Genomic DNA, 25,157 nt, shown 5'->3' on the forward strand with positions numbered 1-25,157 from the left:
CCATCTTTCTAAGCAAGCAGATCAACATTGCGAAATGTTTATTATAGTTTTTTAAGTAAATTGTTAGTTTTAATCGATCAATATTTAAGTCGATATTGACACTGACCTTATTTTGCACTACATATGTATATGTATATTTCATATCTCGAATATATCTAGAAAAGACATTAACCCACTGAACAAAAATGGATGGATATATTCTATAATTCACTAAAAATCCTTCCTTCACAAACAATTTTAAGTAAAAACATTAATTAGAGAGTATTTTTCTGACCTTATGATAGAGAAAATATGAAATTCTTATATCATTTTCATATTGAACCGTTATTAACATAACTTTTACTTAAACAAGTAAAAATGCTTTGGTTTTGTAACTTTTTTTAATTTTTAGAAAATAAATCGAAAAATTAACAAACTGGGTAATAAAAATCAGTTTGCCAAAACCAACAGAAAATATTCTTCTAGCAACTCAACAAGAATCAAGAGTAGAACATGTTTTGTGGTTTCTGTACATTTTTAAGTTTTAATTATAAAGCTACGTTCACAATGCTGGAGTACTCGACTCTGCACTTCAGCAAAAAAATGTTAAGTGTTCAAAATACGGATTAGAAAATTTTCTGTGTAAATTGTCAGTGTAGAAATTTGACAAATTAAAAAAATAATAAAACAACAAATATTTATTGAATCTGGTGGAATTTTAGTTGTTTTTTTAGTTTAAATACATTTTAAAAAGCGAAATTTGACACGGGAATAGTTATTAACACAATGTCCATGGGTTAATTGTAGAAAATAAATAAAATTTATAAAAATTCCTGTGTCATAAAGTGTGTGTGCTTTTACAATTTCTACATACATATTTACGATGATCTTCACACCTCTATTTAGCTGTACTAAATCTGTGCATATCTCTGCAACCACCAACCCATACCCCGTCCTAACAAATTCCTTATGTATGTATATATTGTTCCTTAGCTCTGACCTTTGTCCCTTTGTAACCTATCCATTCCTCTGCATTTATGTATGTATGTACATGTCTTCTTGGCACAACCTTATAACATATTTCCTGAAAAATAAGCTTCCTATTAGGAAAATTAAACATTCAAAATGTTCTTATTTATTTAAAATATTGAATTATTATTTATTTTTACAAAATTTGTTATTTTTTATTTAACATTTTTCATGTTAGCAATAACATTCTTATGTTAACTCCAGAGTGCAAATAATCTACACTCTAGAGTAGAATTTTTTTGACTCTGGAGTGGATTCAAAAGAGAGAGACAAATTTGAAATTCTATGGATAAGAAAAAGATAGAAATAGAATTTGCTGGAGTGTGGAGTACTCCATTATTGTGAACGTAGCTTAAGTTTCAAAAAAATTAAGAATAAATTTATTAATATTGAAAAGGTGTTGAAGTCTTAACATTGAGATATAAGCAAAAATCACTTCAGAGACAATACAAAGTTTGCAACTTCAAAATTTTCAAAACGAAGTATGTCACTATATTCTACGACCCAAAATTAAGTAAACGAGTATCGGCGTTTTTTTTGTCTCTTTTTCGCATATTTACCGTATTCTTTAATGTTAATAAAATTTGTTTGGAATTATATTTACTCTGATTTTTTAGATTGAACACATGATACAACCATTGTTTTATTATGATTTTTATTTATTTTTATTTAAAAAAATTAAAATTAAAATTTTATTTAGTTTGTATTTCATTCGTCAGAAAATACAAATTGCGTTTGATTTGTATTTTTTATATTTTCCGTAAAAATTACTGAGAACTTTTTCAAATAAAAATCAATAATTAAAAACACAAATAATTTTTAAACCATAAGGCACAAATAAAAATCAGACAATGATTTTTATTTTTTGAAATTAATTATAAAACTCATTATGCGATATTTACCTTTAAAACACATTAAAAATGATCGGGTTTAAACAGAAAATTGGTAAAATTTCTTTACCACTGATATTATCGACCAAATTTGCTAAAATTGTGCAGAAATTAGATTCGAAAATTAAAATTTTTAGATGATTTTTATTCTTTGTTTTGAAAAATAAAAATCATTGATTGATTTCTATTTTTTGTTTCAATAAATAAAAATTACTGAGTGAGTATTATTAAAAAAAACATAAATAATTTTTTATTGAAACAAATAGAATAAAAATCAAAAATAATTTTTATTTTCAATTTTTATAAAAATCAAGAAAAAAAAGTTTATTGAAGAAATCGATTAAAAAAGGTCTGGGAAATATTTTGGTGCATTCAAAACATTTCTATGACGATTCTTTCATACTGATTTTTTTAAGCAAAAATTTCATAGATAATAATTATTTTCTGTCTCTGGTTTTCATATTATATTTATAATAACGAATAGTAATCCTATCGGAACATTTGAATAAACGGACATTGAGTCATGTCCGTTTATTCTGAGATAAAGTATTTAATAAAAAATAATTTCACATTTGAGAGGATCCAAAATGGATTTCACACTTAACCTCTTCAGACCGTGGGTACACATACAGATGTGTATCTCTTGTTCAGTTTTATAAAATGTGCGGACTATTTGGCCTGTGTATTCAGAAATAAGAAAATAAAACATTTTTTAAAGTTTGTATGAAAACTAGTCAGTTTTTTTGAGTATTATTTTTGTATATTTTTTATTTTGTCTAGTCTTAAGGGCCCTTCAGACGATCACACTTTACGTACGACAAGTCTAATGAAAAAGTAAAATGAAATTCCATCCGTATAACAAAAAAGAGAATAAAAGTCGTATGATTTAGATTTTTCGTGTTTACACGATTGCTATAAAACAATAACGAAGTAAGATGGAATGGTGGCCTCCGGTAGGTTAGTGGTTAGTGTTCTAGTCTGGTAGACCGGAGTTCGATTCCCACCTGAGGCACTGGTTATGAAGCGCACAACAGGCCCGATAGAGGCCTAGGTGTATTTCTTCGGATTAAGATGGAACATCTGTTTCACTTTTTTTGTATGTGTTTTACATAAAAATACATCCCTGATCTAATGCGACTTGTTTGTTTTTTGAATCATTTCAAAAAATGAAGAGAGCCGTACGACTGTCAAATTTTCCATCCGTATTTTCTCTAAATGTGTGATGGTTTCATTACATATTGCGTTTAGACGATCCCATCCGTTCTCTTCTACACAAAATTTTGACAGATCATATTACTTGTGTGCTCGTGTGAAGGGGGCTTAAAAATGATATCGTTTTCAAAAAGTGTTCAAATCGAATGGAATACAAAAATTATAAAGATATATTACTACTATTAAATATATGAACTATCGAGGGTGACCGATACGACACTTTATGGCGCACCCTGTAGGAAAGTGGCATTTCCCAAAAAAAAATTTTTAAAGACCATGTCCTTGGCTATAATTTCACTGAACATTTGTAATATATCAGATCCCTATTTACAATGATATAATTAAAGATCCACCAGATTGACGATTCTCCTACTGTGCAACGCAGAGATTGTGCTTGATTGTATGTGAGTATTTATCTGGCATCTCCATTTAATGTTGCCAGAAATACTTTGAGGCGTTCTACAAAATTATTTCATTTAGTTTAGTGCATTTTTCCAGTTTTGGTTCTTTATAAAAAAATAAACGTGAACATAAATTTAAATTTTAAATGTGAACATAACACAACGTTAATTTTGCCCCCAAAATCTATTTGAAAATCTGCGAAAATGGCAACACTAGATTTTTTTATTCCTTCTCTATTTCTTTTATATTCTTATTTACTGAATAAGAATGCAACTGTCAAATTGGACAAATACTATTGTCTTTGTTGTTTTGGTTATTAAAATTTACTTCGAAGAAAAACGATAAACAAACAGAAGTTAGAAAAAAAGGGAATTGCATTTAAAAATTACCATCAAAAAAGGTTTTTGTTTCGAGCTTTGGTTGCATCGATGTTGAAAAGTCAAATTGTTGGTAATAAATCTAAATAAATGACGCAATAATATGACAGTTAGAGGTATAGAAGCCATTAAACTGTATATGCCACCAAACACTGGGAAATTGGATGCAAATGTTAGGGAGGAAAAAGATACGAGCACAACATTGAATGATAAAAAATCACTTGAAACGACAATGACATCTGTGGAACGTTATAGGTATGTAACATAAGTTGTAGGAATTTTCATGAACAATTTTTATGGAACTGATAAAGAAATTATTGATACCCATTAAGTATTAAATGATTGATTGCTAATAACGCCTTCATTTGCTTTATCAATTATTTCAGACAAGAATGGCTACAGCTGCTAAAAACTCTAGATGATAAACCTGAAACAATAAGAGATTTGGCCTTTGAAGGCCATTTAAAGATTTCAAAGTTTCGCAGTGTATACTGGTCTTTGCTTTTGAGGGTTTTGAATGAAGACCATCGGACATGGTGCTTACAGCGGGAACAGCAACGTAAATGGTAAAAAATATACATATATCTTAATGAATATAGTAGTTTTGGAAAATCTTTTATTTGCAGTTATGAAAAGTTGAAGCAAGAGTTTGCCAAAAATCCACACCAATTAGATGGGAATTTGTCGAATGAAAATGATGACCCTTTATCCCAGTCGTCGCAGGTTAGTAAATCACTCAGTTTTGGAATAAGATATAAATTTACAACACAATTACGTCCTTAATATAGAGCGTCTGGAATCAATACTTTAGCGATCAAGAATTATTTGCCGTTATCAGGCAAGATGTAGTAAGAACATTCCCCGGAGTAGATTTCTTTCGTAAACCGCTCGTGCAGAATTCCATGGTAATTGTTAATAACTTTTCATTATGTACTCCAGTTGTTGTATGTTGTAATATGAAGCTATTTTTCACTAGTGCAACATTTTATTTTATTACGCACGAGAACATCCCTATATGTGTTATCGGCAGGGTATGCATGAGATTTTGGCACCAGTTATCTTTGTCATGTATGGAGATCATCAGTCTTTGCTACATTTCAGAGAAATTGCCAAGGATGTTGAAATTGAGTAAGACAGTTAATTGCTGTTGCCTTCTACTAAATACTGTATATTGTATTTTTTTTACTTTCAGTAATACACTTTTGAATGTTTTGAATCCCTCTTATTTGGAAGCTGATTCATAGTAAATAGCATTGATATAATTAAACAATATTTGGATTGTGCTGTTGAATATTAATTTCTTTACATTTTAGTTTTATATTCTCCCGTATAATGGCTTCAATTGAATCGTACTATCGTGTTAGTAATAATTTACCAACTAAACTAAACGGTGCCAACAGTCCATTATCCACATCTGAGATTGAGGTATGTACTAAAGCAATTATAATGTGCAGTGTATATACAAAATCTGTGTGTTCTTTTTATCTTCTCTTAGAATAATCCCAACTACAGTTCCGAAATTGAAGTCGTCGGCCAATTGAATTTGATAAGAGATAAAATATTAGCCAAAGAAGATTTGCACTTGCACAATTATCTAATGAAATTAGATATACCATTACATATTTTCGGAATGTAAGTAAATGAATAATTAGGCTGGTAAGTTTATTGAACAATATTTTTTAATTTTAGTCGTTGGCTAAGATTGTTATTTGGACGAGAGTTTGCATTATTAGACTTACTAGTGCTGTGGGATGCGATATTTGCCGACAGTGATCGTTTTGATTTGCCCAATTATATAGTTGTGGCAATGTTGATACGTATTAGAGATAAATGTAAATAAATCGATATTTTATGTTGTTTTCCATCTTGAGTAAAATTAAGGTAAATCATAATTTATTTCAGTATTACTTAGTGACTATACGACGTGCTTAACTTACTTGATGCGTTATCCAACTAATGTCGACATCAGTTTAATACTAAGACATGCTTTGTATATGCAAATGCCCAAGGTAGGATCCAACTTAACAAAATCGCGTTATAGTTAAATAAGATTTATTATTTATTTGGAGTAGAAATATGATCGTCCCACCAACGCGTTTGTGTACTTCAACATGCCATCTATAAATAGAGCAAATCAAGCGGCAGACAATAGTGAAAGCTACAATAAAACTTCAAATGGCGAGCAAATGAATCGTATCAGATCTACATCTTTGGGAGATAATGCTGCACGCATGGAAAGACAAATAACTCTGATGCAAACGCGCAATGCAGCGGACGAAGCATTGATGGCAAGACTTAAGCAGGCATCTGAAGAGAATCGTTTGGCTATGGATGGTTATAAGGATAATGTACTTGATACACACTGAAATTAATATTTTCATGTAGTCTACATTCATATTCACTTATTTCATTTTATTTTTGTAGAATCCTGAATTGGTACGTTTGGAATTGAAAAATGCCCAAACGGTAATAACTGTGGCACGTAGTAAATTGCAGACCTATTTAAATACAATACGTCATCATATGTCCAAACAATCATCTCCCGAAGTTGCAAATGCATTAGATGGCATTGATGAGTTGTGTCAGTTCTTAGACGTTAAATTCATGTTTCCCCTGCATTCTCGTTCGGGGCCAATAGATCAAGCCCTAGAAGCTAATGAGCAACAATTAAGAAATCAAAAACAAAAGACTGAAATATCAAAAAAATCTATAAAGCCTGATCTCAATCCTTTATTGCACAGTGAACGTTCTAATGTTTCCACTAGCGCAGTTCAAGAAGACAATGGTATGGTCGACGAACACGTTTGTAGTTATGAAAAGCCTGACATTGGTTTCATGTTGCAGTCGACACGACTTCTGGGCAACACTAAAGAAATCGAACTGATACCAATAGTATCTGATGAAAAAATTGTTGATCCCTTAAATGCCAATCGTTCGAAAAATAATGTAGGTTTGCCAGTTGCCGATCCAACCAATTTTAATTGTTAGTCGATAATAATATTTGGTCCTTCATTTCGCATTAATATTTCATTTCAAGAGAAATATATTTAAGATTAAGAAACAATAGTTTGATATATAACAACACCACCACACATATATTGAAATTCTCACTAGCAATGAAGTACATTTATAAAGAAAATGGATTAAAAATACATACACATATACATATTAAAAAAATATCATCATTCCAATTTATTGATCATCCATCAATCACTGTTTGTTGTCATTAATTAAATAGTTTACATTTAACAAAATGTATCATTGATTTTAATGATGGTATTTTAAATTAAAAAAGATTATAATTAATAGTAATAATAAAATGTTATAATTTTCTGAAGTCAATAAACAGTAAACGAACTAATTCAATTAGTAAATATCGTAATTTTATGTTTAATATTAATATGTATTACATATTTGTTTTCTGTGCACTTGATTTTTTAAGTCTTTTACATTTAAAAATATTGTTTTAAGACGCATTTTTGTCAACTATTTTTAAATATGACCGTAATAACATTAGAAATTAGAAAAAAAATATATTTCTAACAATATGCACAGATTTAAGTGAGAACATTATTATTGGCCTCATTTTAATTAAAAAAAAATATGTTTGATTTTTTAAATAAGTCCTTCAAATTAAAAAATATTTAAGACAATTTTAACAAATTTTGGATAAAAACATACTTGAAGTTTATAGTAAAACTAAACCAATTAATATAATTTTATCATTAATAATAAAGAGTTTTCCACTTATTTAAATAATCCTTAAAAACTAACTAATAATGCTTAAAAAACAGTGAGTGCAAAAATGAATTATGAGAACAGAAATGAAAATAATTCCTTGTTACAACAATTTGAAAAAAATATAAATTTTATAAAAACTAGTAATACCAAATGTGTTTCCTCAATTTCTCCAAATATTATTAAGTATTTTCAAATTTGCATATTTTTTAATTACTAGTACATTCGTTTTGGGTAAAACCATCACAACACACAAAAAATAAATAACGGTTTAGCGAACTTTTACTGTTTCACAGCTCTGAACTTGTATACAGTGACATATAGTAGGTTTTATTTCGACACTCACTGTTTCCATAAACAAAGATGTAAAAAACATTTTGTAGATATCAAAATTGTAAAAAAATTAATGCTTTTTGGAAATTGGAGTAGATGTTTGTTGAGATGATAATTGCTGTAGGTGGTTGACAGCAGACGATGTAGGTGTGTGATGGGATGTTGTGGCACCATTCACCGAACAACTCCAACGCTGCATTTGAGGTTGTATATTTGTTATATAAGTCCTTTGAGGACTTTTATTAACCACTGTAGTTGGTTTTGAGACAGTTTGTTGAAGTGGTTGACCACTGATACTAGTTGCTGTTGGTGCTGAGGCTGAGGCTGGCGGAGTGGCAATTCTCTTTGTAATTTGGATATTACGGAAATTTAGTAAATTTTTTGAATTGTTTACCGTATTGGCATTTGGATTTGAAGCTTGACCTGCCACATTTAAGGGAACTTGAATACGTGTTATTTTTGTATTGTTTGTATCTGGTGTCGTTGCTTGAGAGAGGTTCTTGAATGGTATACATCGTATGCCAGAATTAGCAACACTAGTTACGGTAGTAGTGGATGAACTCCTAGGTATTTGTTTTGCCACTGATGTCTTTAATTGTATAGTTTGTAGCCCATTCTTATCCATAACACCAATAATGGGTGAAGTATCAGTTGATGCGAGGGGTTTTTCCACAATGGGTGGATTTATAGATGTCGTAGGAAGAAGGTTGATAGCCGAAGTTGGTGATACATCTGCGCCTGCATTTAACTGTGTTATAATAGTTTCATTGCTGTTACCATTTTGCTCTGTAGTGGGATCATGAATAGCACTACTGTTAAGCGCAGGTAGCACGCTTGTTGATGTAGATGTTGCAAGACTTATTGCACCACCACTGGTATTACTAGACGAAGATTCATTTGGCACGCTGCTTTGTTGTCTTTTAAGGGCTTGTAATTCTAAATCGCATATTATTTGCATTACACGCAATTTTCCTTCAGCCGCTAAGTCGATAGGCAACTTTTTCATAGTTTCACTAATGCTTTTGAAAAATAAATCAAATGTGTTTGCCGATTCATTCTGGGGTACGGAAGATGCTTTTTGTATTTCTGGCGCAGCCGCCGTTGAAAGTGGTGTTTGCGTACTATTAGCTTGTTGAATCTGCTGCTGAATAAGGGGACCCAAACATGATGCCAATGTTAAAGGAGTCGTTAAAAGACTTGCCACCAGAGAAGTATTACTATCATTAAAACGTCTAAACGATTGTGATCGTTTAATACGTTTGGTTGGTGGATTTTCATCAACAGCACCAATATTTTTGCGAACATTACGCTGCGCATTGGATTTATTTTGGCTGTTGTTAAAGGACCGTTGCAAAAGATAGTCCAACTCTTCATGTTCGTCCATTGTTTCCGACCTGAAAATATTTAAGGTTAAAAAAAAAATTATGAATTTTTTAAAAGGTCCACCCTGTACAATTAATTGTCTTTTGATTATACATAATTTTATAAAATATTAGACTTACTTAACAGCCCAATTTTCATCTTGCTCTGATATAAGAATTTCTTCATTATTCTCCTCAACTATCATGACATCGTCATCCATATCATTGGCATTGTCGCCTTTATCATTCTCGTTATCTGATTCTGCATTACTTTGTCCCTGAGTTTCCCTGTTGGCTTTTTTCCCGCCAATGGTATTGTAATTGACAACACTATGACGGTGTTTAAGGGAGTTGCTGTGATTTCGGAGGAATAAAATCTTTATAGGAATGTTGGTATTGCAGAAGCGACAATAAGCATAATTTGGACTTTCTGACTTTTCTATCCATGAAAATCGTTTCTTCAACTCTGCAATGGTCGATTTGTAGTTGAAGGCTTTTGGAGATTCGGTTATTGCCGATGTCGACTGTGCTGTTTGATTTTGTGATGAAATTTCATTTGGAGGCGGAGATGACTGTAATTCTTCTTTTGGTCCCTTTTTATCTATTTTGGCAGATGTGTCGTTGTCGCGAGTCTCTTCTTGTTCTTTTTCAAGCTTTTCCTTCTTCTTTGCCTTTGTCATATTTACGTGTTTCGGCGAACGTACATGTCGTAAGACATGTTTCAGGGATCGTATAAACAGCGAACTTTCGCACATTTTGCAATGACCGTAATTAGATCGCAATTCGCTTCGTTTATAAGTCAACCAGGGAAATTTCTTTTGCCATTGTTTAATAAGTGTAACAGTTGAAGGAGCTTTTATTACAACCTTGGCAAATGTTTGTCCTTTTTTTGTTGCTGCAACATTTGTCAGTTTTGTTACAACCTTGGTCTGTTGAGAGCTATTGCTATTTTCGTCTCTCCTCAAAGATTTCCTCCTGTAAGATAGTTTACGTGAAAAAGTCGAATAATTAGTTTTACAATGTTTGTATGTATGTATGTGTAATCAAAATAACAATGAAATATTTGGACGGAATCTCCACATTTGTAGATTATATCATTCATTGTATGTTCAATATTTGTTCGATGTATATGTATTTGTAAAAAATATAAAAATACCTATTATTCTTGTAAATGCTTTCATTAATCTGATGAATTTTACTGGATGCATGTTGTTTTTTACTATAATTCTTCGATATACGCACTCGGCAATAACGACAAGAGTAGTTATTCGGATTATTTCTTAATGGAATGGCCCATTCATAGAAAGTTGGATTTTCACTGCCTTGCTTCTTTTCTTGAAATTTTTGCCTAAAAAAATATTTTTATTATTACTAGTCAAGACCGCTTTACAGTAAAAATTTTGAATATGAACCTTTTAACTTGCCGACTTAAATATTCTTTTTCTGCTGATATGTGAATGGATGTTGTTTGATGTTTCGATCGTGAAGATTTAGCACGTAAAGGTATCCTGCAATAAATGCAGAAGAAATAATTTGTCGGATCTTTATTGTATCTTTTACACCATGAATACTGATTTATCCATTCCTCTGTTAATCTGTAGATACGTTTTCTGCAATATGAACAAATTTATTATTAGCAATCTTTAATTTTTACAATATAAATATAATCTTACTTAGAGTCGTTCTCATCTGTACTTTCTTTAGCTTGTTGACTTTCATCTTCTTCGTCAGCTTCCTCTTCCTCCTCCTCTTCACCTTCGTCATCATTGGTTTCCTCTTCTACTTCCTCTTCATTATCTTCCTCGTCGTTATCCTCATTCTGATCTTGTTCTTCTTCCTCCTCCTCGTCTTCTTCTTCTCCGTTTCTTTCAGATTGATCCTCATCACCTTTCCGCTCAGATTCCTTGTCATTTTGGTTCTCACCGTGATCCCTACGTGGTGGCTTCTTAAATTCACTTTCGTGGAGTTTATGTTGTGAGCTGTTCTCATGCACTGCTCTTTTGGCCGCAGAGGAACCATAGATAATTCGCTTATCACAATATTTACAATATGCAAACGATGGATCTGTAGGGTCTGGCACTAACCATGGATGATTTTTTGCATATAATTTCCAATCCGGTTGATATTTACCAGTCCTCTGATCTAATTCTTTTGATTTTGCAGTCTTCTGACTTTCTAGATAGAGCTTTTCATTGTTTTCGTGAAGATTGGTACGTAAATGTCTTAAAAAATTATTTTTCACCATTTTGTTACTACACAGTTTGCAACGTACCATTGTGGGCTCATTTTTTACGTGCTCTAGCCATTTGTGACTGGGAATTCATACAAATTGATCAATATACAATAATAGTTCCTAAACATATAGTATGTACCTTTTTTGTTGAACATCAGCCGTAGATTCTTTTGGGGTTTCTTCAATAACATTGGAGACATCATCTTGTTGATTGTACTCATTAGATTTGTTGGATTCTTCGTATTGCTTTTCAGCCTCCTTATGTTTAGAACCTTCTTGATGACGGTCTCTCAAATATGAAAACTCAACATTAACATGTATAAGACAGTATCTGCAATAGCCAACGGTACCCTCAGCTGAGTCTCGTTCCAACCAAGGATAATCCATTAACCATCGACGCCAGTTAAAATTATTGAGTGCTGCACTTTGCGATTTGCGTTTCAGTTTTAGTGCTTCAACGCGACTATCAGTGCCAAATTCTTCCTTAATTTCAACTAATTGCATGCTAAAATAAAACAGTATAAAAATAACAACCTATATGCTCAAAATCCGATTTTTTAGTATTGAAGCGTATTCCTCAGCAAATATTTACAAATTTTAATTGTTTGCCAATATTAATGACCATGAGCATTCCCGTTACCTACCTTAGACCATTTTTCTCTTCCTCATCCTGAAAGGCTAAATAATTCTCACAACGTTCTTTATGATACAGAGACAAACCATGCTGTTTGACGGATCTCTGAGATTTAATGTTAATTTTAGTATCGCAATATAAGCAGTGACCAAACTGTTCACATCCTTCCTCGTACAGCAACCAGGGATAATCTCTAACCCAATCAAGTACACTCAACGAACTCGATGCAGTCTGAGCCGACGATGATCCCGCTGAACTTACATCATCACCATAATCCTCTGTGTCATCTTGTGATCTGATACTACTCGTACATTCACTGCGTGTATTTATTTCCAATAAATCCATAGGATCATTTTCTAACACATCATTGGTATTTAAATCAGCCGTAATCGCTTCAGCCAATTCATCTTTAATATGAACATCTTCTATCGGATATTTATTTGTTGATTCGGCTTCATCTGCGACCTCAGCCGCCAACACTTTTGCTGCGTTTACAATTACAAACTCTGTTGCTTTGGTAAAAGACTCGTTGGCAGTATTATTTAATTCAACCCTTTCTCCATCTTCTTCTTCACCAGAATCTTCTTCAACTTCAATTGTATTATTTTCCATCTCTTCAATTATGACCGATTCCTGATCGTCATCCTTCTGTTTTTCTTTATTTGATTCTTCAGTAGTTTCGTCTATGCATTCCATTGACTTTTGTTGCCGGTCATTTCCTTCGATGACTTCCATCTCACCCGTATCATTTCTATTTAAATTTGAGTTGCCAGTATGGATCACTGTGATGATTGGTGCTGTTGGTTTGTTCATTTCCCTTTAAGAAATTATGCCCTTAGTATTTTCTTTTAACATTTTTCTCAATTTTTTTTACTTACATTTTTACAAATATAAATACGTTTAGATTTCAACTTTTATTTTTTCCTTTCGATAGGGATACAATGATTAAAAACACATTTCCCTCCTGTTTTATTCCACAATTTACAAAACTTACAAGAAATAAAATCGCTTTATCGTTTGAGAAAAAATGCCGCTACTTTAACCCTTAATCGACCGACGGTACTTACCAGTGCTTATATTAATGCGCTACGTAATACATGATAATAAATCACAATCTGTTTCAAAAATATTTTAACAAATAACGTCCAGCGACCTAAATCAACTTCTGTTAACAAAGGATCCTTCAGGTTTTGTCAAAAACATGAAACTTGGTGATAAGATGAAAATGTTGGTGATAAGAAGTCTTTGCCTACAAAGGGTTAATGTTGACATATTGCGACGAGAGAGTGTTACCAGATATTTTCAATATTCTTAATTTTCATACGCAAAATTTTCGAGGATAATGCTCCGTTTACACGACATGTTTTCATATGGTTTGTATTCAAAATATCGAGATCTAATATTTCCATTAATATATAAAATATTTCTAGAATTTTTTCAGAACAGCAATTGATGAGGTTTTTTTATTAAAATAAAGCAATATCTTTCAGTAAGGTGGGAGTCTAGATGATCACATCTTAATCAATATTTTATGTTTTAATATGTCGGTGGTTGTAACAGTTCGACTGTGGCCGATGGTTTTTTCCTGGGGAAAAAGCTTTTGGTTGATACAGCTGTCGCTGGGTTGACAATCCTTGGCCGAGTATTACTCGGGTCGTTCCGGAGCGAACATCCAATTGTCGGAACGTATGTCGGTCGTATGTAGCAGAATTGTGGTGAATTTTATTTACATATGATGATTCAGATTAGATTTATTGATACTGTGATAGTTATTCTTATTTAGAAAGTGTGCATTTAAAAAATATTAGTTGAATAATTGAGAAATTATGAAAGTTTTAATTTAAAAACTGGAATTAAATTAATTGGCTTGATCTAATTTAAATATATCTCATTTCTGCTTTATTTCCGAAAAAGGTAACAATTTTTTACAAACATGAAGATTTTCAACATAAGAATAACTTCAAATAAATTATTTTGTGGAATTGGAAAGGCCTCTAAATAATATAATAGATATTCAAAACTTTTTAAAAATATGAGTCCAGCTCATATTTATAACGTCATATATAACGGTCATCGCTAGACTTAAAATATTTTGGGTGTCAACATAATACAAAGTAAATTTTGAGAAGTAAACATACAGAAACGGTCTAATATACATACAAATATCGATCAGAATAATATATTAATATACGTTCTTAGAATAATATATTAATATACGTACTTATTTTCGCCCTGATGATTATCTAGCAATATCTCTTTTTTGTCTTCTAGGATTATTTCTTTCGCATTGCTTAGAAGTATCGCCCTAGCCGCACAAACTCTCCCGAAGAGAGAGCAATAAATTTTTTCTTCTAAGCAATACAAATTCATATCATATTCGTATGTTCTTGCTTGTAGGGTTACTGTTTTCTAATTTTGTATTTAAAAACCAAACAATTATAAACAAATATCAATTACACATAGAAATTCCTCATTGAAAATCAAAGCTGAAAAAATTCATTCCCTACTTAGTTTTTTAAAATTGAGTTATATTTTAAAGAATTAACAATTCTTCAAATTCATTCCCTGAGTTTTAATTCCTATAACTAATTCTTAATGCTTCTGATGTAGTTGAATTTATTTTGTTTGCAGTCAAATTGTTCCAAAATGAATTAAAATAAATTTCAACATATGATATAATAATAGTGCATCCTGTTTGAACCATTACTATTGATTTTTAAATTGCCTCTAAATTATAAAAATTATGTTTGAATATTTCCAAATTACAAATTGAATTTAAAAGTGTTGAATCAAAACATTTTCATTAAGCTTTAGAATTAAAATTCAAAAAATAAAATTCACAAAGAATGGTACATTGGAAAATTTCAAGCCAAATTAAAAATCTAAGGGAATTAATTCAAAATAGAATTCATTGTTTCATTCAAAAGTTTGATTTTCTTTTAAAGAAACGATTTTCCACTTTTAAACCGAACTGAATTCTGTAACAGAGGTATAGGTATTATCATATTTATTTTTTTATTACAATTTTTAGATGAAATACATAATAACTTTATTAAAATTTAAATTGGAGATGCCAAATCAAAGTGCTATCTGGTTTGCAATGGATTATCACTTTATGCAAATATGTTCTTGATTCCTTAAAAATATACATTCATAGATGTTTGTATGTTTAAGAGTATGGGACTAATTGATTTCCTTTTTTTGTTGATACGCGTAGACGTACTGGGTCACTGTGGGTGTGCAATGAGTGGTTTGCTGATTTCCTGTACTTACATTAACGCTATTGGGCTCTGCAGTAATTACTGGATCTATCGTAACTACATTTGCTACTTGCGGAGCCATAGCTACAACAGACTGTTGGGCTTTCTCTCGAGCCTCCTTCTCGCAAATTGCTCGCAGTTCAAATTCGGCAATAACTTGTGAAACTCGACTTTTGACTTCAGCCGCTAGTTTGGGTGGTAAATTTTTCACAGTAGCACTTATCGCTTCGAAAAACATATCGAAGCTGTCCTTTTTAGGCGGAGGCGGTCGTGAATTATGTGGAGTATAATAATAATCGCTCATATCATGACATTCTCGCTTTGGGTATACATAATTTGAATCGTTTCCATTTTTAACTGCTGTTGGTGTCCTTAATAGCTTTTGAGTCTTGATCTTTTTAAAAGGTATTTCGTTCTCGAAACTAGTGCGTTCAATATCCAATGGGTACAATTTCATAGGAGCCTCTTTTTTTATATCTGTAAATTTAAAAGTATGAAAAAATCAATCGTGCCTAGAATTTAATATAATTTAAAAATTAAAATTTACATCGCCTTCTAGTTTTAGTGAGAAGTAAGCGGACAGCATCCTCGCCTTGGTTTAGCAAAATTTCCTGATTTCTGGCATGTTTTGCAGTTCTTTCGTGCCTTTGCAGCCGAAATCTATTATTATCCAACGGACGCTGGCATGCTCTGCAATATGGCCTATTAGGATCATCTTCACACCGCGACAGCCATGGTGAAAATAAACTCAGCCATTTTTCACAAAATTTCCTATTTTCCTTTGGTTTAACCACTGGTTTTATCTTTTCTACATCACTCTCGTTTTCCTTTTTCAAAGGTATTATATTCCTACAATAAAAATATAAAATTATTGAAATAGGTTTTAATAGGACAATTTAATGTCGATTTACTCATTTGCGAGTACAATCCATGTAGTATCTACCCGTAAACACAAAAATTAATATTCTTTGCCATTATTCACACCATTTACTTGCTTGCACTTTTTATAGTTGGTGTTGTGAATATTTTTTACCAGTTCTTTAGGGACTTACCAATTTGAATCATTTGAATTTTCATCGATGCTCATTTTATTGTTACAAATTATTTGTTATAATTTAATTGTTTTGTTTATACTTTTTATTTCCAAAAAACAACTTCCTAATAGTACTAAGTAAAGTACTTGGTTTTTTCTCTATTGAAAGTACTTATCAGCTATTACGAAGCCAATGTTGTCAAAAAACAGCGATGCCACACTTTTCATATCGCTTCACAATGTTTATTTGTGCCCTAAGTAAAAAAATATATAATAATTATAAAAAAACGGATTTACGATTTTTAACTTTATGGAAAACTATTCTCAGTATTTTTCCTTCATGTTAATGCACTGCTTTTCGCATATTTATCATTCTGTAAAAACTAAAAACGCGAATCAATTCGTTTTGAGTTGTCAGCACTGTTTTGAATATTTCGTTGTTTGTTTCTGGCAACCTTGTAAATTTCGTTTGTGTACGCGAAACAAAATTTTCACAAAAAAGGCCTTGTTTTTAGCCTTTTCCCTTAAATTATTTATATTTTGAAATCTAACATACTGACATATAATTCAAAATAATATATTCCAAGAATGGCCGATGAAGAGCATGAAATGACATATGATGACCACGAATTGATAGAAGAGCTTGAACAAAACATCAGGTTTGTACGATATAAATAAAATATCTCGCAAGACGTCACCAGACAAATTCTATCCCTTTTAGTACAAACCCCATAAGTAATAACAGCGGAAACAACAGCGATGAACCAAAACCAAAAAAAAGAGTACATAAAACATTGGGAGAATTGCGCCAACCGAGGCAAAAGTTTTGTCCCCGATGGCAACTTGAATTTCCTTGGCTGAGACCAAATCGTGCCGATGAATCAATCGGATATTGTAGTATTTGCCGAAGGGAGTTGGTGTGCAAAAAAAGTCATTTAGAACGACACCAAAGATCGTTTAAGCATATGCGTTTGCAAGGGTTTGAAAATGTGTTTACGGTTAATGAACCGGAAGCGGATCTAATTGAGGCTCACACATCTGGATATTTGGACAATGATCCCAATCAAGACTAGTGGGTTTGACATACTACATCATTTTATTTAAATCTTTGATTTTATTTTCTTTTCTTTCGTTTTCAGTCAAGTTGAGGAAATGCTGGAAGAATTGGATGAAGAATATACAACAATCAAGGTGGAGCCAACGAGACCCTCGTCTGTAATTAGTCCGGTTTTGGTAAAAACAAAGTATAACACCAAAACTCCTCCAAAGAAACGTGCAACAGTAAAAAGTGAACCCAGACGATCATCTCCGTCACAACAAACAACAGTTGAAAGATCTCCACAGAATTCACACGCCCATTTTAAAAGCATGGAATACGATAGACGGGGAGACTATTATTATTCAGCACCCTCCCCGCCCAAAAAGGACAGTTTCGATCTTTTTTTCGATTCAATTAGTGCGACTGTTAAAAATCTGCCACCGAAATTAGCGGCAGAAGTTAAAAGTAAAGTCTCACAAGTTATTGCCGAATTTGAACTTCGAGCCATATGCGAACAAGAAGCCCAAGACAAAGCACAACAACAAACGATTGTTACTATACCCACTCAAGTGGCAAGTGTAGTCACCGTTGATCCATCTGTAAATAGTGATCACAATGAACAGCAGACCGTTGATGGCGTTACTCACTACGTTTATGCATATCAACCAAAAATACAAGAGTAGTTTTTCTTAGTTTTTAACTTTGTTACAATCAGATATACATTATAACATTGAAATAAAGTGTGTATGTATGTACGTTAGACCGGCTCACTCTGTATGGAAAGCAAAATCGTTTTTTGTTACCCTCTCATAATTTTTCATGCTTTGTTTTAGTAATGTTAGTGTTTTTTTGAACTGTGTATTCAATATAGGATATCATTAAGAGTCATATCCCAAAAAACTTGACTGTAATGTTTTTATTAAAATAAAAAAATGCAAAATGATTTAGCAACTTTTGTGTAACGTTAGACGCGGATCAAAAGACCCTTCAAATGATATTTTTGTTTAAGAAAAACGGTAAATTTAAACAAAAAATAACTTAAAAGATCCTTCTTTGTAACTGATACAGCTTACAAAAACCCATCGATAGACTAAATATTTTGGGAAAATTATAAAACAAAAAGGATTTTTGAAACTGAGTACAATTTTGAATAAAACGTGTAAAATCGGGATCAGCTCACGGACGGACAACACTAAACCTAAAATAAAAAATTTAAAAATAAATATTTTGAATAACATCATTTTACATACTAACGTATATTTTTGTGAGTCGGTCTAATGTACGTAATAAAATTTATCTAAGAGAAATTCATCACTGCATCTGATGATTAGTTGGCGATGCTGATGCAGACTTTATGATAGACAAAAGGATTGCATTAAAAATTACTAGATAAAAATTAAGTTTATAAAATAAATTAAAATTTTAATAATTACTTATTTATCGCATCATTTCATAAAGCGCTTTTTACTGTTTTTTGGAATCATATACATATGTATGTACTTTTGTGTTGCATTTCTACACATCCGGTGCAGCGCAGTGGTGCGTTTCCGAACAGGTCCACTTTTATTATTGTCAAGTAAAAAACATCATATCAATATTATCGATACATATTTAAATAATTTCGATATATAAAAGTGAATTTTATCGGAGACGGTGTTCGTTATTTCGTTATTTTCATATAAATTCAGTTTTGTATGTCGTCATATCTTATATGAGTTTTTAAATGAAATTTTTCTCGTATGTATAATTTTAGAGATAGGCTGTTATTACTTGTTATCACAGACATATTTTGTGTTATGATTTACAAATTTTGTATAATAACTTTAGCGTTACCAACGTGATATTATTTGACAGCGTTGGCATTGTCGATAATTCCAGAGACTTTAGACCGCCGAAAAGGTTTCAAAACCACCGACGCCGAAAATTTTGCTGCTTAAGACGGCTTGAAATTTTTTGTCATAATGTCTGTTCAATTATTGAACTTCAATAACAAAAAATTGTTACAAATTATTTTTGTACTTCAAAACAAATTTCAAATATTTTAGAGTTTTTTTGTAAATTTTTTTTTAAGTAGAAAATTGTAACCGATTATGGCCAATAGGCTAGGTTTATTTTGGAAATAAATAAATTAAATTAAAATTAAATATTGAACCTTGGGCTATAATATTAAACTGAATAAATGAGAATCCATAAAAATGGTACAATTCCATTCTTCAACATTAACTGCAGCATTAACTAGTCGAATCGTTTTGAAACGTGTTTAAAATCGAATAAATACTTGGCGTTCTGCAAATTATTGCGGTTCGTCTCATTTTAAATTAAGTACGGATTTATATTTATGTAGTCAATTTAAAAAAATTCCGACTTTTAATAGTATTATTTTTTTTTTGTTTTTCATATGTATGCTATTCAGGATTTGCCTCTGTAATATAGTTTAATTGGCCTATGAAGGCTATTATATTACTTTGTTTGAATAAATAAATAAATAATTTATACGCGTCCAAAATTCCACTTTTTAATCTCTCAAAATCAATTTTAATTTAATGTCGATGAAAATTTAAAAACACTGCTAAAAAATAATCCGCCGCCGAAATTTATAGTGTCATTCGCCGCCGTAGTTAACATTTGTCTGCGCAGAGATCTAATAACTACTTTTCGGAACAATTTAGTACTATTTGTAAATATACAAAGTCGACATCATAGATTTTTCTTCATATAATTTTAATAGTAATATATATTATTTTAATATAATGAATAAATTAAGTTTCCACAGCGATCCCCATGATCCAGAATGGTAAGTTTGGGCGAGCAAATAAAAATGGCGCGGCCAATCAAGAATGTATTGATATACGAATGGCAACAAACAGCATTGCATTCGGCCATTAATATTCTACTACTTTTGTTAAATAAGAAAACCTACTATTTTGTCAAAAATCTTTTTCGGTTTAGGAAAGTAACAAAATTGAAAACTGAACCGGGAACCGTTAAAGATCATCACAATACTTCATCGAGTAAGGTGAAGTACTCGCAAAAGTTTTGTGAGAAATGGTTGAGCATATTCTCGCCATGGCTGTCACGTTGCGAAGATGATCCAAATAAACCATTTTGTCGAGCTTGCCAGTGTCGGCTGGACTGTAATAGATGTCATTTGCAGAGACATGAAAGGACCAGTAAACATGCACGTAATCTCGAAATTTTAGTAAATAAGGGGGAAGGGGCGGCGCGTCAAAACCTTAGTATACGTCAAGAGCGCAGTAAGTACTACCAACAGCGCAAAAAGATTAGTTCATCGGTCGGCTCGCAGGAAGATTCTGAAATGGGAATGGAGGATTACATTGATGAGTAAGTATATTTGCAAAATCGATTTTTGTATGATGATTTGACTATCTGAAAATGTCTCGTTTAATTAATTACAGAGCGGACCAGGGGACTGAATACGGATTTGAGCAAACGGACACAAACTCAGAAGATCAGTATACTCACGAAGAAAGCATTTGCAAACAGGAAGCAATAACTGTAGATGAAATGAATCATCATATGATCGTGGCACGTTCAGCAACGAAAAATAATGTTGGCCGCCCACGTAAAGTCGCCAAAACAATAGAAAATAGTAGTGTCCATGGCGTAGACGAAGTTGTAGATAGAAAAGATCCTATGAAACGTTTGATGCAAATTCAAAGGGACAAGAGTGAATTAATGGATTCATTCAAAGAACTAATGGGTGGTTCTGCGCCACATCTCTCGCCTCCCAGAGAAAAAAATCACGTTGACTTGTTTTTTGAGAGCGTAAGTTCAAGTGTAAAGGCTCTTTCGCCAAAATTAATTGCTGAAACAAAGATGAGAGTTTCTCAGTTGATATGTGAATTGGAGCTGCGAGCTCTAACGGAGAATGAGCAGGCTAATAATGCCCAAAACCCTAGTTCCACCGTTGTTGTTTCACAAGAGAGCAGTAGTGGAAGTTATATTATAAATCAACCAGTCACACATGTCGCTTCAAATCACCAGTCCGATACCCACCAACAAGTTAATGAGGCCCATCATTATGAAGCCTTAAGTTAAAAGATTTCTCATTGTTATTTTAACTCGTATTGGTTAATTCGATATATGTCTTAATTATTAAATATTAAATTCTTTAAAAATTTACATCATAAAAACACCATTATGATATATATATTATCAAAATATACATTTTTAACTTTAATTTAAAAAAGAGAATTACACTTTCAACTTTTTCGTAGATTTCCGGTCAGTTTTGCACATACCATCTATATCTTCTTGCTCAAAAAATGCATAAACTAAGCGCATTGTATTTGTAAATCCTCCATCATTCTTCCAAGGCGAAAGTATCACAACTGAATCGCCACTTTTTATAATATTCATACGATTAGCAACGTTCATGCAAAATTGAACTCTGGCATCTACTTCATTCAACCATCTTTTTTGTGTAATTTCTATAAAAAATTTCAAGACTACTTGTATTAAGTATAGTTATAGCGGTTAAATTTGGATTACGATTGGTAATCAATTAGATTTTTCAAATAGTTTTAATGACTAAATAATTCTTTAGGAGAAATTTTCTGATCAGTAATTATTATTCATTACAAAGAATCATAATCTATTTTCAAATTATTATGATTAATGATCATTACTGAATAGATAAGTAAAACATACCCAGTAGTTCGGTCGGGCAGTCCCGAACAACCTATTTAACCTACCACTTAGTGTTACCCTAGCCACACTAGGGACACTAAAGTTCACTTTGTCTTTTCGTAATATATGGGGTGACGATTGACTTCCTCGTAGGACAAGCACATGTTAAAACAACTATTCACCTGGACAGTTGGTGGGTAGGGGTAACCCTAAGTGGTGGGTTAAATGGGTAGTTCGGGTCTGCCCGACCGAACTGTTGGGTAATTTATTACTACACATTTGTACATATTTATGCATGTAAATAATAATTCAATAAAAAAATATATAGTAGCGAACCAGTAAATAGTGGAGTTATAGGTTTACTAATGGCTTCATTAAAAGCTAAAATAGTTCTTTTGTACTTTTACCTGTATACATTACTGGAATAACTCCACGATAAAGGTGAGATTGCCTAAATGTCCTTGGGCATTTTGTCACAGCTAATATAGGACATCCTGGTCGATATTTAGCTAATAAGTATGACGATTTTCCTGATGCAGTCAAAACTACAATAGCACAGGCTGAGGACTTTTTTGCAGCATCGACTGCTGCTATAGCCATAGAGTGTGCCGCATCTAAACTTGTCGGATTTCTAAGCAAAAGATCCTCAAACATATGTCTATTCCATAGAGCGAGTTCGGCTTCCCGACATATATCACACATATATGCTATAGATTCTGAGGGAAATTGTCCTATGGCAGTTTCGCTTGAAAGCATAACGCAATCTGCACCGTCTAAAATAGCATTACCTAAATCAGAGAATTCTGCTTTAGTGGGAAAAATTGAGTATCGCATAGATTCTAATAGCTTTGTTGCTACTATAACAGGTTTTCCTGCTCTGTTGCAACGCGCCATTACTGCCTTTTGTGCCAAGAACACTTTGGCATTGTTTATTTCTATCGCAATATCAGCGCTTGCAAAAAGGATGCCGTCTGCAACTGAAATGATTTCATCCACATTATGTAAGCCCTGTTCGCAATCGATTTTTGCTATTATTTTTACATATTTCCCTTGATCTCCCAACAAAGAACGAACCTCTTTTACAGCCGAAGCATTTCGCATAGATGAAGCAAAAATAAAGTCAATTTTATGTTCAAGAGCAAATTTCAAATCATTGACATCTTTTTTGGATACAGCCGGCAGATCAACAGACACACCGGGAAGATTGATCTTTTTTCTGGAGCCCAACATACCACCACGTTCAACTTGACAAGTTACACAATCAACTCCAACCTCTTTTACGATAAACTTTAATGATCCATCATTAATGTACACAAAATTGCCAGGTTGAACTACGTTGATAATGTTTTCATAATCCACAAATATGCACTCTCGATTTCCTTTGTCCATAAGATCACGATTTATTGATAGACGTACACTGTCATTGACTTTTAATTCTACTTGTGAATTTGGACCAGCTTCTAATAAACCTGTTCTAATTTCTGGACCCTTTGTATCTAGAGCTATAGCTAACTGAATGGTGTAGCCCATTTCCTTGGAGTATTCTTCTTCTACATTATGCAGCAATCGTATTGTTTCTGCGTGAAGTTCGTGTGTTTCATGTGAAAAATTTAAACGAACAATGGTCATTCCGGTTCTTATCATTTTCCTGAGCACTTGTAAAGAGCGAGAAGCTTTAGACACAGTTCCGATAACACCCGTTAAACGGTAATGTGATGCTGGTTCCGTAAAATTTAATTTGCACGTATGCTCTAATAAGGAATTTTCATCATCCATAATGTTTTTAATAATTTTAATGATTACTTAAAATTTTGTTATATTTTTATTTTTTATAAAAAGTAATGATGTTATTGTAAAGTTTTAATCATAAAGTAGACAAATTATTTATGTAATCGAGTCTATAATAGTGATGAGAATATGATTCCAGTCTAACATTCAAATTTCAAGCATTAAAACAGACTTGTATTACATTTTAATTCAACAGTGTTCTCCCAACTTGAATTCAAGTCGATCATTTTACAGTTTAATTCAAGTCTTGAATTAAATTATAATTAAAATTCAAATTTAATTTTAAAACGAATTTTTATGAAGCAGTTTTTTAATATTTGTTTTTCAAATTCAATACTATATTTAATATCAATACTGGTCGACAATGATTATATTCCATGACAATTCGAAATGCATCGACAAATTTACCTCGACACCATTTTATAGTTTTATTTAATTTATTGTAGTATTAAAAAAATAAGTTTTCAAAACTTTAGTACTAATATTTTTACCTTTATTTAGGACTAATAATAGTCGTACCTAAATAATAGCGTTGAGTCCCATATAAAGTTTATGAAAACAAAGAATCGTGCCTGTCTCTGGTGGGAATCTAACAGACCAGAACACCAACTACCGAATGCACATAAAAATGTCACGTTTAGTTTTACAACGGTCCTGTTCCGAAATGCATCACTGCAGTGAATCAATGATTTGTCTGCAAATATGCTAATGCGTAGACAAAAGATTCTGATTTAAAAATGTGTAAATGAAAATAAATTTCATTAAATAAACTAAAATATAAATATGTACTTACTCATACACCGCATCAGCTATTTTTTGATACGTTTTTCGATGTTTTATGCCCATTATGCATTTTCGAAAGTACTACGAAATGCAAAAGGGCTTCACAACACCTAAACATTTTACAGGAAAGACAAAAAACTAAACAAAATAATACCCTCCCCACTATAGTGGTGTAGGGTATAATGAAAGCTATTGTTGTTATGGAAACTTGTAAGAAAATGACAAGTATTGTATTATCCCAACATCAATGAACAGGTTTGAATACCACTGTTCCGCCAGACATTGTCTAATATGTTGTTTTTGAGAACTTTCTGACTTGTAGAAATTATTAATTTGTTATTACGCCCTTTTTAATTTAATTTCAAGTCGGAGTTTTTGAAAATAGAGTACTAAAAATTTGCAACAACATGTATTTT

General features: G+C 32.0%; 6 protein-coding genes across 7 annotated transcripts; 3 read left to right on the forward strand and 3 right to left on the reverse strand.

Annotated features, from left to right (window-relative positions):
- The first annotated feature begins 3,790 nt into the window (after positions 1-3,790).
- LOC119600547 (TBC1 domain family member 5) lies at positions 3,791-7,263 on the forward strand. The gene is made up of 12 exons (XM_037950827.1): positions 3,791-4,144; positions 4,276-4,455; positions 4,516-4,612; positions 4,678-4,794; positions 4,866-5,017; positions 5,082-5,132; positions 5,203-5,314; positions 5,385-5,521; positions 5,579-5,721; positions 5,792-5,898; positions 5,962-6,237; positions 6,314-7,263. The coding sequence occupies exons 1-12, from the start codon at positions 3,993-3,995 to the stop codon at positions 6,875-6,877; spliced, it is 2,088 nt and encodes a 695-aa protein (XP_037806755.1). The 5' UTR covers positions 3,791-3,992; the 3' UTR covers positions 6,878-7,263.
- A 558-nt stretch (positions 7,264-7,821) lies between these two features.
- On the reverse strand, positions 7,822-13,234 carry LOC119600542 (protein suppressor of variegation 3-7). The gene is made up of 8 exons (XM_037950812.1): positions 13,067-13,234; positions 12,199-13,005; positions 11,694-12,059; positions 10,995-11,633; positions 10,734-10,931; positions 10,478-10,669; positions 9,463-10,296; positions 7,822-9,354 (listed from the first exon to the last, which is right to left on the reverse strand). Coding segments are annotated over exons 1-8 (4,362 nt in total). The 5' UTR covers positions 13,069-13,234; the 3' UTR covers positions 7,822-8,030.
- Positions 13,235-15,189: 1,955 nt separating this feature from the next.
- Positions 15,190-16,659, reverse strand: LOC119600612. The gene is made up of 3 exons (XM_037950993.1): positions 16,501-16,659; positions 15,996-16,297; positions 15,190-15,925 (listed from the first exon to the last, which is right to left on the reverse strand). Exons 1-3 carry the CDS (start codon positions 16,533-16,535, stop codon positions 15,372-15,374), a joined length of 891 nt encoding a protein of 296 aa, XP_037806921.1. The 5' UTR covers positions 16,536-16,659; the 3' UTR covers positions 15,190-15,371.
- Positions 16,660-16,953: 294 nt separating this feature from the next.
- Positions 16,954-18,309, forward strand: LOC119600603 (protein suppressor of variegation 3-7). The gene is made up of 3 exons (XM_037950982.1): positions 16,954-17,140; positions 17,203-17,553; positions 17,621-18,309. Exons 1-3 carry the CDS (start codon positions 17,070-17,072, stop codon positions 18,201-18,203), a joined length of 1,005 nt encoding a protein of 334 aa, XP_037806910.1. The 5' UTR covers positions 16,954-17,069; the 3' UTR covers positions 18,204-18,309.
- Positions 18,310-20,190: 1,881 nt separating this feature from the next.
- LOC119600597 (protein suppressor of variegation 3-7-like) lies at positions 20,191-21,730 on the forward strand. Its single transcript, XM_037950969.1, has 3 exons — positions 20,191-20,314; positions 20,470-20,862; positions 20,937-21,730. Exons 1-3 carry the CDS (start codon positions 20,271-20,273, stop codon positions 21,577-21,579), a joined length of 1,080 nt encoding a protein of 359 aa, XP_037806897.1. The 5' UTR covers positions 20,191-20,270; the 3' UTR covers positions 21,580-21,730.
- A 5-nt stretch (positions 21,731-21,735) lies between these two features.
- LOC119600596 (pyruvate kinase-like) lies at positions 21,736-25,094 on the reverse strand. Of its 2 annotated transcripts, none has more exons than XM_037950942.1 (2): positions 22,578-25,094; positions 21,736-21,971 (listed from the first exon to the last, which is right to left on the reverse strand). In XM_037950942.1, exons 1-2 carry the CDS (start codon positions 23,944-23,946, stop codon positions 21,736-21,738), a joined length of 1,605 nt encoding a protein of 534 aa, XP_037806870.1. In that variant the 5' UTR covers positions 23,947-25,094. The 2 variants fall into 2 exon arrangements, with proteins under 2 accessions (XP_037806870.1, XP_037806882.1); XM_037950954.1 differs by lacking the exon at positions 21,736-21,971 and adding an exon at positions 22,017-22,081.
- Between the last annotated feature and the right edge of the window lie 63 nt (positions 25,095-25,157).

Source organism: Lucilia sericata, unplaced genomic scaffold (genome assembly GCF_015586225.1).
Source record: "Lucilia sericata isolate MDLA Ls3-8-SP2 unplaced genomic scaffold, ASM1558622v1 Contig000005F_arrow, whole genome shotgun sequence".
Classification (NCBI taxonomy): domain Eukaryota; kingdom Metazoa; phylum Arthropoda; class Insecta; order Diptera; family Calliphoridae; genus Lucilia; species Lucilia sericata.

Excerpts from the sequence above, each read along its gene's own strand:
- LOC119600547 (XM_037950827.1), top strand. The coding sequence starts at position 3,993 with ATGACAGTTAGAGGTATAGAAGCCATTAAACTGTATATGCCACCAAAC. Across the intron at positions 4,145-4,275 it reads ACATCTGTGGAACGTTATAG|ACAAGAATGGCTACAGCTGC; the intron begins GTATGTAACATA and ends CAATTATTTCAG. Across the intron at positions 5,018-5,081 it reads GCCAAGGATGTTGAAATTGA|TAATACACTTTTGAATGTTT; the intron begins GTAAGACAGTTA and ends TTTTACTTTCAG.
- LOC119600542 (XM_037950812.1), bottom strand. Across the intron at positions 10,670-10,733 it reads TTAAGTCGGCAAGTTAAAAG|GCAAAAATTTCAAGAAAAGA; the intron begins GTTCATATTCAA and ends ATATTTTTTTAG. Across the intron at positions 10,297-10,477 it reads AGCATTTACAAGAATAATAG|GAGGAAATCTTTGAGGAGAG; the intron begins GTATTTTTATAT and ends ACTATCTTACAG.
- LOC119600612 (XM_037950993.1), bottom strand. The coding sequence starts at position 16,535 with ATGAGCATCGATGAAAATTCAAATGATTCAAATTG. Across the intron at positions 16,298-16,500 it reads AATTCAAATGATTCAAATTG|GAATATAATACCTTTGAAAA; the intron begins GTAAGTCCCTAA and ends TTTTTATTGTAG. Across the intron at positions 15,926-15,995 it reads CACTAAAACTAGAAGGCGAT|ATATAAAAAAAGAGGCTCCT; the intron begins GTAAATTTTAAT and ends TTAAATTTACAG.
- LOC119600603 (XM_037950982.1), top strand. The coding sequence starts at position 17,070 with ATGGCCGATGAAGAGCATGAAATGACATATGATGACCACGAATTGATA. Across the intron at positions 17,141-17,202 it reads GAGCTTGAACAAAACATCAG|TACAAACCCCATAAGTAATA; the intron begins GTTTGTACGATA and ends TATCCCTTTTAG. Across the intron at positions 17,554-17,620 it reads AATGATCCCAATCAAGACTA|TCAAGTTGAGGAAATGCTGG; the intron begins GTGGGTTTGACA and ends TTTCGTTTTCAG.
- LOC119600597 (XM_037950969.1), top strand. The coding sequence starts at position 20,271 with ATGAATAAATTAAGTTTCCACAGCGATCCCCATGATCCAGAATG. Across the intron at positions 20,315-20,469 it reads GATCCCCATGATCCAGAATG|GAAAGTAACAAAATTGAAAA; the intron begins GTAAGTTTGGGC and ends TTTTCGGTTTAG. Across the intron at positions 20,863-20,936 it reads ATGGAGGATTACATTGATGA|AGCGGACCAGGGGACTGAAT; the intron begins GTAAGTATATTT and ends AATTAATTACAG.
- LOC119600596 (XM_037950942.1), bottom strand. The coding sequence starts at position 23,946 with ATGGATGATGAAAATTCCTTATTAGAGCATACGTGCAAATTAAATTTT. Across the intron at positions 21,972-22,577 it reads TATTCCAGTAATGTATACAG|AAATTACACAAAAAAGATGG; the intron begins GTAAAAGTACAA and ends AATTTTTTATAG.